The sequence below is a fragment of the Micromesistius poutassou genome (assembly GCF_964030765.1).
Source record: "Micromesistius poutassou genome assembly, contig: SCAFFOLD_5210, whole genome shotgun sequence".
In the NCBI taxonomy this organism is placed as follows: domain Eukaryota; kingdom Metazoa; phylum Chordata; class Actinopteri; order Gadiformes; family Gadidae; genus Micromesistius; species Micromesistius poutassou.
The window spans coordinates 1-16,556 of record NW_028178935.1 but is presented as its reverse complement, the minus strand read 5'-3'; the positions used below and the strand labels follow the sequence as shown (position 1 = coordinate 16,556).

The following is a 16,556-nucleotide window of genomic DNA, read 5'->3' as shown; positions in this document are numbered from 1 at the left end:
AGAGTGTGAAAGAGAGCAAGAGAGTGACAGAGAGAACGAGAGACACAATAGAGCATGAGGGACAGAGAGAGGGAGAGCGTATGAGAGTTTTCAAGGGGTAAAGGGGTAGAGAGAGAGACACCCTACGAGAGCCTGTGGACCACTGTGGTCGCTAATTCATCTGGTCCGCACCCAGACCCACTTAACCTCAAACACGAGATATCTGAATAGCAGCCTAGAGAGGCTGGCCTGTGCTCAGGCCAGTGTCCAGCCAACACTTTGCGTTGGTAATGACTGTCAGATGTTTGTGGGGGGGCTGTGGGACACGGGAGAAGAGGGTGGTTGAGCCACAGCCCCGGGCAACAAGGAGTGACTAGATGTAGAAGTAGACACCTGTGTCTTTGTCTCGCCCCCCCCCCCCTTCACTCTGCACCATTCAGCCAGAGACAGTAGCAATATGTGCAACTGCCAAATGAGGGCCGTCACCTAGGCAACCGACAGGAAGTGGTGCTTAAGCAGTTTCCTGATGGCTTCCTCTTTATCGCGTAATGACATCTCACTAGGAAATGTCGACATGGCTTCTTTGACTGCGTGTGTGGTATGTGTGTGTGTGTGTGTGTGTGTGTGTGTGTGAGGTGGGCATGTGGGTATGGCCGCTCCTGTTTGGTTCTTACCTATTGGGTTATTACCTGCACTCTGTGTGTACACACACACGCACACACATGCACACACACACGCATTTTGGTTACGAGTTAAAGAAAAGAAGCCCAAATTATGGCCACTTATTTTTCATTAAAAGATTGCGTGGTGTTTCCAGGACCACAGCATGCTGCACAACACACACATTAACCCACTGTGTCACCAGAGCCACGGCGTGTCGTCAGCCTGTGACTACAGCGGCTATCAGCGACCTGGGAACACAGGTCAGGAAACGATACCTCAGGATTGGAGGAAGGAGGGAGGGGGGGCTTTAGCTGCTATCTTTCCCTCTGTCTCCTATCTCTCTCTATCTCTCCATCTTTTTTTGTTTCTGTCTCTTCATTCAACTTGGACTGTCTCTGTCTTGTATGTATTTTTTCCATGTAAATTGAACCTGCCCTGTCAAAGAAGAAATTCTGTCACTTGTGACAGACAATAAGGTTTTTCTTAACTCTTATCTTATCTTGCTTGGAATTTTTGTCTCATTTTCAGTCTCTACTTTTTCTCCCAAGTTCCCATTTGTCAATGTTCCTATCTCTATGTCTCTTACTATCTCCAGCTCTTTTTACATTTCTGTCTTCTTCTAATCCTCTCTCTCTCTCTCTCTCTCTCTCTCTCTCTCTCTCTCTCTCTCTCTCTCTCTCTCTCTCTCTCTCTCTCTCTCTCTCTCTCTCTCTCTCTCTCTCTCTCTCTCTCTCTCTCTCTCTCTCTCTCTCGGGGGTCGAGGCGATGGCCGGCCATTTCAGCCTTGCCCGGGAGATAAAAACCTAATCTGGCGGCAGGCGTCTCGCTGCCTCCCTGTGGTTTGGGCAGATTAAGGACCCTGGTGTTCCCCACCTGTACGCCATGGGCTCAGTCCACCGCAGCGCAGCTGGCCGTTTCCCTGGAATCTGTCACAATCAGCCTACAATCAGTTTCCTTGTTGATTTGTTTCTTATTTCCTTGTGGATGATAAGTCGGTCAGCTCTATAAGGAAGTCGCTGAACAAACCTGTTTGCAATAAGATTTTCCGGATTTGCAAGACCACACATAGCAGGACATGGAGGGGACCCCCCTGGCATCTGTCCCTACCAGCGGTAAACCAAAGTAAAGTGGATAGAAATGAAGAGACGACGCAATGTTGGCTGTTCATCCGTTTTTATATAAATGAAAGACTAACAGACAGTGAGACAGAGCAGACAGATAGACATTTCACAAATGGAAATCAGAGAACGGAACGGAAAGGATGAAGACTGTGAACATAAATAGTGAAATCAAAGGTACTATTAGCCTAATTCACACAATCAAATACAATTCAATGATATAAACTTGAACCCGTGTAAATGAAGCACCCCAAAAATTGGCTGGACACAAAATAAATTACACAAAAATAATGATAACATCCAGGATATTCAAGCAATTCTTCCTCCTTTTATGATTCCACATACTTGCAAATATAACCAGTATTATTATCTGTGTTATAAATGGCTTATTAACATGAACAATACAAAAAGGTATCATCTTAATGCTCAATATCTTCGTCAGGTCTCTTTGTTAATACATACATACAATAACTACAAAGTTATTGGAGTTATTTGAGTACCTCCATTTACACATCAAAACTTTGTATGAGCATTTCAAGAATGAGATAGAAGTGTGTTGATTGGATAGACACTCTGTTAATACCACCTGACCCCGCCCAGCCCAACATGTCTGCTTAACTTTAAAGGGGTAGTGAACCAAAAATCGTTTTTTGTTTTAAAAGTGCTTATATCTCTGATGTGAACCTCATCATAGTGATCTTTGTCTTTTGGTCATTGTTGCTAAAATTGTCATATAGAGAAAACAGGTATAAAATCCTATGTTTTTGCCAGTCCCTGCCAACCAGGTTGTGAACGCTCTACTCTACTCCAAAATCAAGTTGCGTTCTTTTCATGCCTCAGAAAAGGCCCTTTAACATCACGGTGAAAGGACACAGCTGGTGAGGTGTGTGGGGACTTGTGGAACTCCGCCTGGCCAGCGTTTGATGTTGATGGCCTCGTCCTCGTCCTCGTTTCGAACACCTATAGTATAATGCTATGGTGTGTACGGATGTGTGGAGCTCTGTCTGGGCAGTGGTGGATGTTGGGTGTCCACGTCCGAGAAGGTTAAGCTTCTCGGAAGCTTATCGTATTACACCACGGTTAGTGGCGCATTTCATATTCAACATCATAAAGTCGGCCTGGGACGTAACCATGGGGCTAAAATTTATCTGCTGGCTGGATCTCTTAGTCCAAACACGTCTTCATACATCTCATAGTATTTGAATTTGTGCTGAAAGAGTTCCTTTACACTTTTCAAATGGGCCCCTGCTTTACCACCAGGTGAGATCATTCTACCAGTTGGTCCGGTCCACCTGTTGGCCAGGTGTCATGCTGTACATCTGGGTAGACACTCCCCCACCAGTGATGTCACTAATGGCTATATTGTGAAATGGCTTTTATTGGCTAATCCACATCAGACCTGGCTGGGTAAAACAGCGGCCCTTCATGAATGGTTGCCTTAGATGCGACGTGCCATTGTGTTGTGTGGCGGGCAATGGGTAACCTCCAAACATTGTCATTACATGTCTTATTTACTATATCTTACAATATCTTGTATCCATGATTTTCTTCAATCAACGGGACGACCCTGAACCCTTCCCGCATGCGCGTGTGTGTGTGCGTGTGTCTGTGTCTGTGTCTGTGTGTGTGTGTGTAGTTGTGTGTGTGTGTGTGTGTGTGTGTGTGTGTGCCGACGACGTCCCCTCACAGCAGGGAGCAGGAGGAGCTGCGCATGGGCAGGCTGGAGGGCAGCTTGACGTACTGCTGCCTGAAGCTGTACCTCTTGTTGTTGAGCAGGGGGCCCGCCGGAGTCTCCGGCACCTCGTCGGGGACGGCCAGCTCCGGCACGGGATTGGCCGGGGGAACCTCCAGCCGGCTCATCTTGCTGATCTTAGTCTTTTTGGCCTTTTCCCGCTCCGGCAGCTCCTCGGAGAGGGCGGGGTGCTCGCCGGCGCCCTCGGGTGGGTGCATGGAGTCCAGCGGCAGGTCGCTGGGCGTGGGCTTGCCCTCCGCCTGCTCCTCCGTGCGGATGTGTAGGTTGGAGGTGGAGCGCTTGATGTCGGTGAAGGTGGAGCTGTGGGGGGACGGTGGGGGTGGGGGGGGGGGGGGGGTGCAGTGTGGGCACATGTCACAAATGGTTCACAGAAAGCACTTGAGTTAGAGATGGTAGCTCTGTTGACGTCGGCGCTATGACTGTGGCGGCCAACTTGTCTGTTTACACCCTGTCTCTCAATCACTGTCTGTTTCTGTTTCTTTGACCTTCTTATTGTCTCTTTTCTTTATGCTCACACGCAAGCAAGCGCGCACACACACACACACACACACACACACACACACACAAAGATCCACCACCTTTGAAACCTCCACCATTTCCTACATTCAACACAAAAAAGCATATACTTCACCTTTGGGCCACGGACGCTAGTTTAATAACACAGACATATTATAACAGAGACCCTCCAGAGGCAGCTGCTCTCCCGTCTAGACCCTCCGCTGTGAGCTGAATACAGATGGCAGCCGGCGGACCGCTCACCCCTTGGAGCTGCGGTCCTCCGAGTCCCTCTGCTCGCTGCTGTAGCGCAGCTCAGCCGGGGTCTTGAATGACAGGTCCTCCTTCCCCTTCAGCCAGTAGGTCTTCATGTAGCCTTTACCCTGCAAAGACGCAGCGGATGAGCCTTAAGAAGACCCGTTGGCGTGCTAGTGCATTTCCCTGCATGTTATGCATATGTAAACCATGCTGTCGTTTTGAAAATGTTCACACAAGTGTTTCTATTAGGGTGACCAGACGGCCACGTTTTACCGGGTAAAGTCCCCGTTTCAGGTAGCCTGGCCCTGGCTGCAGCTGTCTGAAAATGTCCCTGTTTAAAAAATTTATCGATTTTTTTAAATATATATTAATTCATTTTGAAATGGCAACGGTTCTAGCTTGCTAAACAATATTAATTATGAGGCATTTTGTAATTAGGCTTGTGTTTATCAAATCTGCTTTTTCCAATGTAGACCTCGCTACACAGATCAATTGACTTTGTACCTTAGCAGGCATGACTGATCGTAAACAATATGCTATCAATGCAATCTGGAACAATTCACTTTTCAAGTAGCCTACGTGGGTTTGTTTTTAGCTGGTTTTCCAAAGCAATAAACACATGAACACTTCAGTAGGCTACTCCATTTACCGTGAAATCGGTAAATGCAAATGTAAATATGTTCCCTTCTTTATTTCATAAATAGTTACATTAGATATTTAGTTGATATATGGAGCGCCAAACTATAAGTGTCCTTGTTTTTTATTTCAGAAATCCTGCAGCCTTATCTTCTATGCACTTGCAACTGTTTCTGTGAGTGACCTTCAATAGCATAGAGCGGTCATCAATGTTTCCTTCTTTCGGGGGAGACATTAAACCCGGGTCCTGACTCACTGTGCTCACTAAAGATCCCATGGTCCTTGATGTAAGAGTAGGGGTGCTAACCCCGGTGTCCTGGCCCAAGTCCCAACTGGTTGTGTGCTCCTGGGCCAACATGGCAACCAACCTATCCCCCTGGGTCTCTGATTGGACGGTTTCATGCCTCATCTCTCCGCTGTGACACCCATCACAGTGTGTGGTGAGCATCACCCAGGTGGGTGCTACACATTGGATGAGGTGTCATATCCCCCACGCTGTCTATGTGAAGAGCCTTGAGGGCCTGGATAATTATTACAACACACTTGTTGTAGAATAGTGTCTCTCTGTCTCGACGCTGGCTTTCCCTCAAGCTGCCGGCAGCTCAGTGGTTCGTTGACCTCATTTGAGATTAAGAAAGTCTTATTTTATCCAAGCGATATAAACACCATGGATTATTATTACTATCAACGATGTGGATACATTCAATATTCACTGTTCAACACGTTTGCTGAATAAATAACCGTGTTGAGGGGAAAGTACAAATTACTCTTTAAAAGTCAAAAGTTGCCCATCAGTCCGTCAGTGAGTTTCTTCAAACGTTTCTATCATAAGTCATTATTTTCATGTCATTGATCATCTAACACGCATCCTTTTTTCAGAAATCGCGTGAACTCAAATTGAATTTCAACGCTTCAAATGTTCTTATTAAGAGGCTGACAGGACTGCACATTAAACGCATCAATCATGACGTGTATTGATGCATGGGTGGGAGGGGGGGCTGAAAATGGGCTGAAAAAAATGATCTGAGATCTTTCTAGTGTAACCAGCCATCTTGATGTGAAAGAACATCTAGATGATGGATGTTTACCGAGGGGGTACTGCAGTCTCTTTAGACCGTCCTCCACACCGTGACTCTGTGCCTCTACCTTTACAAATATCTTGCCCCTCTCCTCGATGATGTAGGGCTCGTGTTCCAGGTGGTCTTTGGTGGTCTGGCTGATGTGGATCTGCATACCCTGTGTGGACACAGTCGGGTGGAGAAAAAAAATGGTTCAATATTGGTTTGGATAATTGTGTTGAAAGTGTTGTCAGTTTGGGTTTCAGTATGAGGAAGAATGAATCTCGGAAGGAGCTCGCCAGCTGTCTGCCATGGTCTGTTACGTTAAATGCTGACTCATATCATGATATTATTATTAGTTTCGATATAAAGCCTGCTGGTGTCAGCTCTACAGGAAGTTAACTTGGATGTATTATAATAACTAATAAAGAATGTTTTTTTGGGGCATATTTTGTTGTGAGTGAAATGACTGTGTAAGTCAACCTAAAAAATGTGTTTTTATTTAATGTTTAGCCGAAATCAACCACAGGAAGTGGTGTTGTATTAAACTGCAATCGTTTGTTCATCTCCAGAAATTGCTCAGGCTCATCAACCCCAAGAAATAAGAAGTCTATTATCCAGCTCATTGAGCCCGCCGGGAACCCGGTTTTGTTCCGATCTGATTGGCTCGTACTAGGTTCTCCTCGGGTTTGATTGAATGTGATTGGCTGATACTCACTACTCCATTGCTCTCCATCCTGGAGGCGGTGTTGACCGTGTCTCCGAACAGACAGTAGCGAGGCATCTTCAGCCCCACCACGCCGGCCACCACCATGCCCGTGTGGACCCCTGGGGGGATAACCATACGGAGGGCTGTTGGTTGAGCTCCCTTACCCTGACATTAACGCTGTCATCAGATTGAGGGTGTGATCTTCCCACAGAGCCCCCCCGCCCCCCCTCCGCTGATAAGAAATCCATACACTTGTGGTATTGGAAATATATATCATCCAAATGATATATATTTCCATGTTTCCCGACCTGTTTTGCCTCATGTAGGCCCTTGTTGGGAGGTATAACAAAGCTAATCTAAATCCTTACCTGTACCCCCCAGAAGATGCTCACACACCCTGGGATACAAACACCCCTGGGTTACACGACGTAGCCCCTGGTTCCTATAGCTACTCTCCACTGTCCAGTGGTTGCTGGTGTTGATTTTCTTATTGTCGTTCCTCCAATATTAACTGTATCCTTTGCTACATTCCAAGCCTAATTGTTAGTTGCTTTGGATACAAAAAGAGATCTGCCAAATGACTACATGTAACTACATATTGTGTTTTTATTGAAATTAAAATGATACCTCAACAAGGAAATACCAGTAACCTTAACAGACTCATATCCCCATATTTGTAACATCACAACTACGCTAGTGAGGAGTACATGGCTCGGAACACCAGGAAGAAGGAATGCTCAGGAAGTGGGACACAGCTTTGTCACACATGACAACGCTCCCGGACGTGTTCCGGTAAGGGTTTGTTCAACAAGTTTTTTGAGCGGAACTCGGCTGTATCCACTTTGTACTCTGTGCTCTAATTTGTTTATTTCAGGCCTTTATTGGTTGGAAAAGTATTCTTTAATTTAAAAAAGATAAGTCATGGCTGAGTCATCCACTATTAGCACTGCTTGACAGGCTTCAGTGAACATGAGACCTATTTCAACATGGAACTGTCTCACAGGAAAGAAAAAACAACCCGCCATCATTTCCATTTGTCAAGTGTCATGGTTAGTGAGGACACAATATATCTATATCTATTTTAGAACAGAGATTATTTAAAACACTGATAAAAAAATTGAATTACATCGTTGACCTTGGAATGGGGAAGGGCAAAAGACATTGATTGAACCTGAAGTGTTTGAGTAAGAAAGATAAAGAACGTTTATCTATACGTATATAGTATACTATATTTATATATAGTATACTCAAATCCCAGTTTAATAACGGGGCTGTCAGGACACCTTCCCTCCTTGGTTAAATCCTTGGCAGAGAGCAGAGGTTCGAGTCTGGTTAGAATCTCAATCGTCTCCTCAGCCCTCCTAAATCCCAGGGTAGCCCCACACCATACCAAGCATCGGACCGAACGGATCCTCCTCACACTGAGTCCCAGTGCCGCCTCCCTGTGAGCATGCATCACTGGGGTATGGAATAACTTTATGACTGACGGGTTACATTCGCACCAGCTCCAAATACCAACTGTACTTAGAGCTGCTGGCCTTCTTCCTTCTAGCTCAACCGCTATAGCGTGGCATTATCACTGCAGAGGTTAGATAGATATAAATGCCATTTGGCTGATTTTATATACATGCCATTTTGAGGACGATTATATTCAAAGCGTCTACAATATTGTGAGTGCATGCCTTTTATTCTGCTCTACTCTGTATTCGAGCTAGACAGGATTTGTTGCGGTAGATTCCCAAGGGGGTCACCCATGGTAAGAAATGTATTCACTCACAGAAATGAAAAACACTTGAGATAAAAGCTTCTCCACAATGGCAAATCCAAATATATATATATATATATATATATATATATATAGACAAACTTAGCTACCTCTAGCAAACTGGCTGCAATTCTCCCTCATCTCATATCATATGTGATAGTTTTGTTTTCCCATAAACTTTCCACGTTTCAACAAAAGCCACGTTTGATGAAACATTCCTGCCTAGCGGCCCCAAGCGTGGCATTTGGCCCCTCACCGACTCGAATCTGTATGTTGTCCCCCGTGGAGGGATCCTTGAGGTGGTCGATGGAGCTCAGCATGTCCAGGGCCATGTCGCAGATGTGGTGGGCGTGGAAGGTGGTCTTGTTGGGCACCCCCGCCACCACCATGTAGGCATCGCGGATGGTCTCCACCTGCCCCGCACCACCAACACCGCCATGGGTTATTCTTTGTGTCAAGGTTACATTGGATTAAGACATGGGAGGCAACAAGCACAAGAGAGCAAACAGTTACCGTCTCATCCTGCTTCTCAGGCTTCACATTGTACAACACTACTCTTCATCTCTTAGACTTGTAAAGGGCAACACTAGGGTCAAAAGGTGCCTGATCAGCTGCCTGCTATATTGGTAGCTCAAAGCAACGTAGAAAAGAGTGGAGAGAGCAAGATTTTGAGACTGAACAACCAAAAAAACCATCCTTCCTATGTTATATGTCAAAAAACTAAATCGGCTCTACAGAGACTGGCACAATCAACTTGAAACTGATATTCTCACAGAGCTCTTTCACCTGATAGCTAACGGGTGGCTGTGCCATTTCTAACAAATTACACTGGATTAATAGCTCTTGAATCTTACCTTACAGCACCTTTAAAGGTGCATCACAAATGTACTCTACGAGATCATAAAGCCACCCGTCAGCTAGATCATAAAGTAAAATGACCATGATACGTCATGATATAAGGAAACATACTTTAAAAAAAACAACGTTGTTTTTCCTTTGGCCTGTGTGTTATTATTCACTATTCTCTGAGTTACCTGGGCGGCCAAATATGAAACCAACAGCCACACAAACACAGCGTGCTGCAGCCATGGAAGCAAGAAAACAAACTGGATCAACTTAGTTTGTACTGGTCTAGTAACCTAGTAACCCTTCAAAAGAGATCCATGACCAGAGCCGTGCTTAAACATGAGTACGTCTTGGTGTTGAAAGATGGACACATCGGAGAGGCCAGAAGGATCTCCAGACGGATGCCACTTGAGCTGGTTTATCATTTGCAAACAACAAATGCATTGCAAACATATAAATAAGCTGATACATTTACAGTGTAGGGCTCGTCGTCGATTGTCAACAATAGAATCATTTTAATTGTTTCAAAATATTATGTTGTTCTCGGCTGCTCTCATGTTCTTTCAGTGTTCTCAACCTGGCAACCCGCTTGAACTTTGGTCTGTGGAGGAGGTGGCGGGCAGAGACAGCGCTCTCCAATATTGTGACTTTGGACCGCAGTATCCGCTCAGTGTCAATGTTACATATTGTACCTTTCAGTAAAATGATATGAAAGAGTAGGTGAGAAGATAAAGAAAGATATCAGGACGGCGGGATAGTCTGTTCATCTGACACATGAAAAGAGTCATTCTTGTGCTGTGTTTTGACGCATAACACCAGGATTTCACTGAACATTGCAGAATCAGGGACTGTTAACTTGAATATGAAGCATTTCCCATTTGCCAAAATCTGTTCCATTGCATATCCTATCTTCTTCCAACACCACAGTGGTAGAAGATTCCATTACTGGGAAGATTAAACACCCAGGCGCTTCCAAGTCACTTATCTTACTTATTTGACTGTAGCAGAAACCCCTCTGTGTTGGCAACTACTCCAGAGTATTCATTACCTGTCCTGATTCACAATACGAAGAGACGGCTTCACGGTAGTGATGGGCTGCCAGCCTCTCCTCTCTAATTCCCTCTATTGTAACCCTGTGTTTCTATATAAGTTCACACGTTGCCTCTGAGAGATGACTGTCACATTTGACACTCATTACAATGCAATGATCAGGGCTCACCAAAAGTTCACGCATATTTCATAGATTTCCCAAGTCGCTTGTGTATTGTATTTCCCCCGAGGTGCGTTCAAAATTCAATCTAATTTAATCTAATTTATGTGAAAGATTTCCCCTCCCTCTCCACGCCGTCCCTGGAGGTGGGTGCACACAGGGCCTCTGTTTTAAAACAATTTGTCTTTTTTAAACTAAATAAAGAAGGCAAAGAGGAGAAAAGCGCGGGGAAGGCATACATAATACATGAAACAAGTTCTCTCAGCGGAACACAACGGTGAGTGCAGCTATACTCTGCATTGTTTTAACTCAATGGTTCGCCCTCAAAGGAACCAATTCTCTCTTCTTGCAGTTGCAGACTTCAGGAGCTCCTCTACTTTAATCTCACCACAGCCAGACAGATAGGCAGGCAGATAGGTGGGCAGGCAGACAGACACATAGACAGACAGAAAGACAGCAGGCAAGCAGGCAGGTGGCAAGGCAGGAAGACGAGCAGATGGATAGATAGATGGATTGGTCTGTCGGTAGATGGAGAGATAGACTGATTAGACGATAGCAAGAAAGAAAGAGAGAGAGAGAGGGAGAGGGAGAGGGAGAGAGAGAGAGATAGATAGGACCGGTGGGAAGCTAGATAGATAGAGACAGACAGACAGACGGAAGCTGACCTTGTACACGTTGTGCTTCTCGCTGAGCGTGTCGAACACGATGTAGATTTCGTTCAGCATGTCCACCACCTGCATCGGCGTGATATGGATGCAGATCTCATTGAACTTCACCACATCGCTGAACAGGATGGTGACGTCTGGGAACACCTGGAACACAGGACAGACGGACACGGGAATGTATCACAACGGCAATCTGAATAGTGTATGATGTAACTCTGTGTGTCGTATTTTACATTTAAATGACATTCCGCAAATACGTTCGTAGGACACATATAAACATAAATGTTGAGGGCCGTGGCCGTGTAGACTACACAAATCCATGCAAAGGCAACACTTCATGTTGTGTTCTGCTTTTACCTGAGGAATATCAGAACATCCATACATTAACCTTTACTGCGCGAGTCAGCGTAACATACAGCTGCCCCCACACCCTCTTGTCTGCTGAATGGCTCTATGTGTGCTTTGGAGGGAAGGCTTTCCATCAGTCCTATGGCCTCTTGTCTGGCTGTACCTGGCAGGTCTCCAGCGCCGTGATGCCCTTCCTCAGTCGGTCGGCCACGGCTTTGGGGATCATAGCGTACAGTAAGGAGTCGCCCCTCTTCTTCTCCTCGTCCAGCTTCTTGATGATCTCTTGCAGCTGGGCGTACTTCTGTTGCTCCTGGAGTGGGAGACGAGCGGGGGAAACGCATTAGGGCCGCCGGGCGCCACAAAATACGTCCACGTGGAATCTAATCCGTGCTTGTTAGTGCGTTAATATCCCGTGCACACTAGGTGAACAGAAGGATACCTGTGTTTGTGAAGTTAAGGGCTCATGTTTAGAGGCAACTTTTATTTAATTTAACTTTAACTTCCATGTGTAACAACCCCGTTTTCATATTGCATACACTGTGTTACCTGCCTTGGTTATGTGTGGTCTCTGGTGGCGCCCACACAACAGCATAGATCATATTTAATACATTATACAGAAAATATGAAATGCAAAATGGCCTCTTAGTGCCTTGAACTGTTGAACAGCCACTCGGGAAACACAGAATGTTTTTTTTTTTCCCAGCAGGGGGTAGGTATCTTCCCAGAATCTAGGCCACTTAGCTCCGGCTTTTATCAAAAGTGACTTGCAGTGAATTCAAATACAGGTTATAAATGAGCAGGTATGGGTTAGGGCAGCTTGCTCAAGAATGCCCACAGGTTAGGCTGTGGCCATAGGGGATCGAACCCAGAACTTTTTGCCTCTTGACAGGAGAGGTGAATAACAGAGACGAGCATGGTGGTGGGTGGGGGTTTGTGGTGTAGCTCCACCTGATCCAGGGCCAGCTGTAGCTCGGCTGACTGCTGGGTGCCGGCCAGGATCAGCTCCCTGCTGGAGTCGTGGAGGTTCAGGTCGTTGACGTACACCCCCATCTTGATCATGTCCTCCACCGTCTCGATACTAGAGGAAGAACCCCGGCCAGGAGACAGGCATTGTAGCGGGGCCAGGAGGGATCCGTGTTCACGAACATGTAAAAAGGAACGCCGCTAGATCATTTCTTGAAATGTCACGTTGACTCCTGTAATTCCCAGACGGTGGAGGCGAGGTGTGGATTCAAAAAGGTAATAGCAGGGTTTGACAAAAGAGGCGCAGACTCTGCAAACTGACTGACAGCATGAAAATGAAATAAACTGTAAAAAAAAAAAAGACAAAATCTACCAACAGCGCTGTGGAAACCACAGATTCTGTATCAGTGCTGCTTATGCCCTAGTTCTGGGATGTGATGTGTGACGGGACCCTGAGCCCTGACCCTGACAGGGTCCAGGGAGGGGAGGCGTGGTGGTGACCTTACATGGGCGTTCCCAGGAAGATGAGGGAGTCCCACTGGGGGACGTACTTCATCTGGCCCTTCAGGTGGAGGGGCTTCTTCGGGGGCTCGCGCAGGTCCTCGAAGATGGTCTCGCTGCACTTCCCTGAGGGGCGGAAAGAGGGAGGGAGGGGGAGAGAGAGCGAGAGAGAGAGAGAGAGAGATAGAGAACCACAGGGATGAGGTATATCAGCCCTGAACAATCCATGACCTGAGGATTGAACTTCAGAAATATGACTTCATCCTCATCAGTATTCTGTAGGATGAGCCAATGAGATTTGTTTCCCCACAAAATGTTGGTTGAAGGTATGGAGAGAGTGAGAGAGAGAGAGTTATTTCCAATCAGAGCACTATGTGACGTGTTGAGAATGGACCCAGGACAGCTCTTTGTCACTGTCACTCGTCTTGTACTTTCTGTACATACAAAGTTTTTGTCGCACACCTGAGTGGGAAGAGAAGTGTGAAGACTAGATCGAACACTGCCTGAATGCTAACAGTATTTCATCTAAGCCCAAAGCCCAAATCCCCGAAACACCTCAATTTCCCCCCTCACACCATACCTGTCTATCTGCCAAAGACAGAGCAGAAGTTTGACTGAGCAATAAACGGATGCTGACCAGTGACTGTCTGGAAGGCAAGCAGTTCGATGTCCTCTCCCCCGGGGTTGGCAGAGCTGTTGTACTGGGTCAGAGCACTGCTGTACTCCTGGTCGCTCCCCTTCATCTCCTCCACTGACATGGTGTCTGGTAGAGGGGAGGAGGAACACACCCATGTGATGGGGAGGGGTGGGGTGTGGACGGATGGATGGATGGATGGATGGGTGGGTGGGTGGGTGATGGGTAGGTGATGGATGGATGGATGGGTGGTGGATGGGTGGGTGGATGGATGGGTGGTAGATGTGTGTTGGATGGATGGGTGATGGGTGGGTGGTGGATGGGTGGTAGTCAGATGTGTGTTGGATGGATGGGTGATGGGTGGGTGGATGGATGAGAGGTGGATGGATGGAATGAAAGGTTGATGGATGGTGGTCATTCAGGAAGTAAATGTTTCTTGTGGTGCATTTCAGACTCAAATAACCTAGATGATATTGAGTGGAATGTCTGGATCTATAACCATAAACACTTAAACAGGGTGCTCTTTTAGGACTGTTAATAGTGACTCCTTATTTCAGATTCTAAAGAACAAATTCAAGGCATAATGCTTTTGTTTTATGGTCACCTCGCTCCTCCTCTCTCTTGGCCTTTTCATTCTCCTCCTTCTCCTCTGGCTCCTCCTTGCTGAGCTTGGGGATGTTGACCTTCTGCTTGCTCTCCACCACCGCCTTGGACATGAGCTCAAACACGTTGTTCAGATGGAAGTAGATCTGGGGGGAACAGACCACCGTGTTCCTATCATGATGATCAAACACCACCAGCAGCCATGTTTGTGAGTCTCATGCATAAAACCACTAGCATGTGGTTCCTCTGGCGGCCTTCAGGTGGAGTCTGGTAATACTATGGTTAGGTTCTCAGTGGCTAGTTAATCTCAATAAAATGTATTTTGTGTGGTCCTGGTTGACACTTTTCTTTCCTTTAACCACTATTACGGATTGCATGTTTTGAGTTTTGGTCATTCAAGTCAGTTTTGGTCATTCAAGTCCCACCCTAAATGTGCAAAATATGGATTGTTTCTGCTGCCGTCTCAAAAATCTCAGAAAATGGCGATGCTACTTAGAAGAAAAATCTACACCCATAACCGTAATGTGTAAACTAATGGATGATTATATTTTTTACAGTCTCTGGCACATAGACAGTACACAAACTGTAAATATTGTCTTAAGGTATAAGAAGATAAGTAAGTATTAAGTAAGAGTAAGATTAGATTACAGGAAATTAGGTAATTCATGAGTCAATAGGTAAGCATGCAGACATAGTATTAGGGCTAGTCTGACGACCCTTATCCGGCCATAGTCAGTGAGTCAATATGGTCAGTCAGTCAGCCCCCTGCCAGCCAGTATCTCATTCTGCATTCTCATTCTCATTCTGTCAGTCAGTAAGTCAGTTAGTAAGTCAGACGGTAAATGCAGGTAAGTCAGCCTGCCAGTCTATCATTCTGTCAGTCAGCAAGCCAGTTAGTAAGCCAGTCAGTAAGATCAGGTGAGTGTATCGACCAGCCATCAGACGGAGAGGTCCCAGCCCCCTCCCACCAGGACTCACGTTGTCCCAGCTGAACTCCAGCATGGGCCGGACCAGGGTGAACTCCTCGTTGACCTTCTTGCCCTGGAGGTCGGAGAAGACCTCCTTGAGGCCGTCCCCGATGCGGTACATGGTCATGTCGCGGCGGAAGATGACGCTGAAAGGGAACATGTCAAAGAAGATGCCGCGCTTCATGGGCAGCTTCTCGTAGCCCGGCGCCGTCTTCTGCTGGGGCATGCGGTGCTTGAAGGCGGCGTTGTCGAAGTTCATCTTGTACACCTGGACGGAAACCAAAGAACATGGGCTGCCATGGTTCTCTTTGTTTGGGTTCAAGCTCATGTTTATAGACCTGGCCCTTTTGTTTGATTCTCTCGTTTCTGGCGGTGTTCATAAAAATGTTGATTCCAACAAGACACAATTCATAAAATACCTATTATATATTATACATATTTTTTCTTCTTCAAAGTCACTACGTGAGTTGTTTGTTTGTTAGTGGGCGTTATATATAGCCATGATATCTTTTGAAATATCAAAGCAATTCACTTTTACTTGTGGGTTTTCTCATTTTATATTCATTCTTCAGAGACAATGACATTTTTGTTGTTGACATTTTTCGTATTGACATTTCTCTTGTAGGCTAAAATAAAGTGTGTTGTTGTTTGGAGAGAAATAATTGCATTATTATTGAAGAGCATTTGAGGAGACCCATTAAAAACTGATACAATTATTCTCCTCGTCTCTTAATGGCACTTAATGACAGAGATGTCTGGTTTCATACCACCGCCGGAATCAAACCAGCAACTTTCTCCATGTACCGTCTCTATGGCGACTACGGCTGACATCTAATCGCGGGGGGGGCAGAGGTTGAATACATTGCTGCTGAGAGTGCTGGCAATGACAGCCGACAACATGGCGGCGGTCTTACAGCTGAGCGCCCGGCCCATGGATTATGCTTCCATCTCCACCTCGCTCAGCTGCGCACTGCGTCCCAGACCCACAGCCCCATCCTAACAAACACTTATCTCTGTGCAATAAACACTTGGCGCTCCGAGTCTAAACAAACGCTCGGCCGGGGAGGCGGTCTGGATATTACAGCCTTGATGGAGACGTAAACTGGGTCAAGGAGACGGCTCAGCTGAGAGCCCGGCTGCGAGCTGCCTGGACCTCTTGACCTACGGGACACACGCTCCATACGCACGTACCACGTATGTCATCTTCTCCGTCTCCTCCTTGGAAAGGATCTCTACCTCGATGTCTGTGTTGTAGAACTGCCGGCCCACCTGAGAGAGCTGGCCTGTAGGGGCAGGGGTGGGCGGGGGGGGGGCACATCAGTAATTAACTGGTGAAGGATAGCATAGGGTCTCTAGTGAAGGATTATGGGTGATGTAGTTAATG

At 46.3% G+C, this 16,556-nt stretch overlaps 1 protein-coding gene across 1 annotated transcript; it reads right to left on the bottom strand.

Moving 5' to 3' along the window:
- Positions 1 to 3,443: 3,443 nt before the first annotated feature.
- On the bottom strand, positions 3,444 to 16,455 carry LOC311373256 (soluble guanylate cyclase 88E-like; the record flags this gene model as incomplete). The annotated part of the gene is made up of 13 exons (XM_084490056.1): positions 3,444 to 3,813; positions 4,273 to 4,391; positions 6,049 to 6,138; positions 6,679 to 6,788; positions 8,691 to 8,847; positions 11,156 to 11,302; positions 11,667 to 11,813; positions 12,452 to 12,581; positions 12,973 to 13,093; positions 13,605 to 13,730; positions 14,206 to 14,350; positions 15,183 to 15,440; positions 16,364 to 16,455. Coding segments are annotated over 13 exons (2,012 nt in total), but the record flags the coding sequence as incomplete, so codon positions are not given.
- Between the last annotated feature and the right edge of the window lie 101 nt (positions 16,456 to 16,556).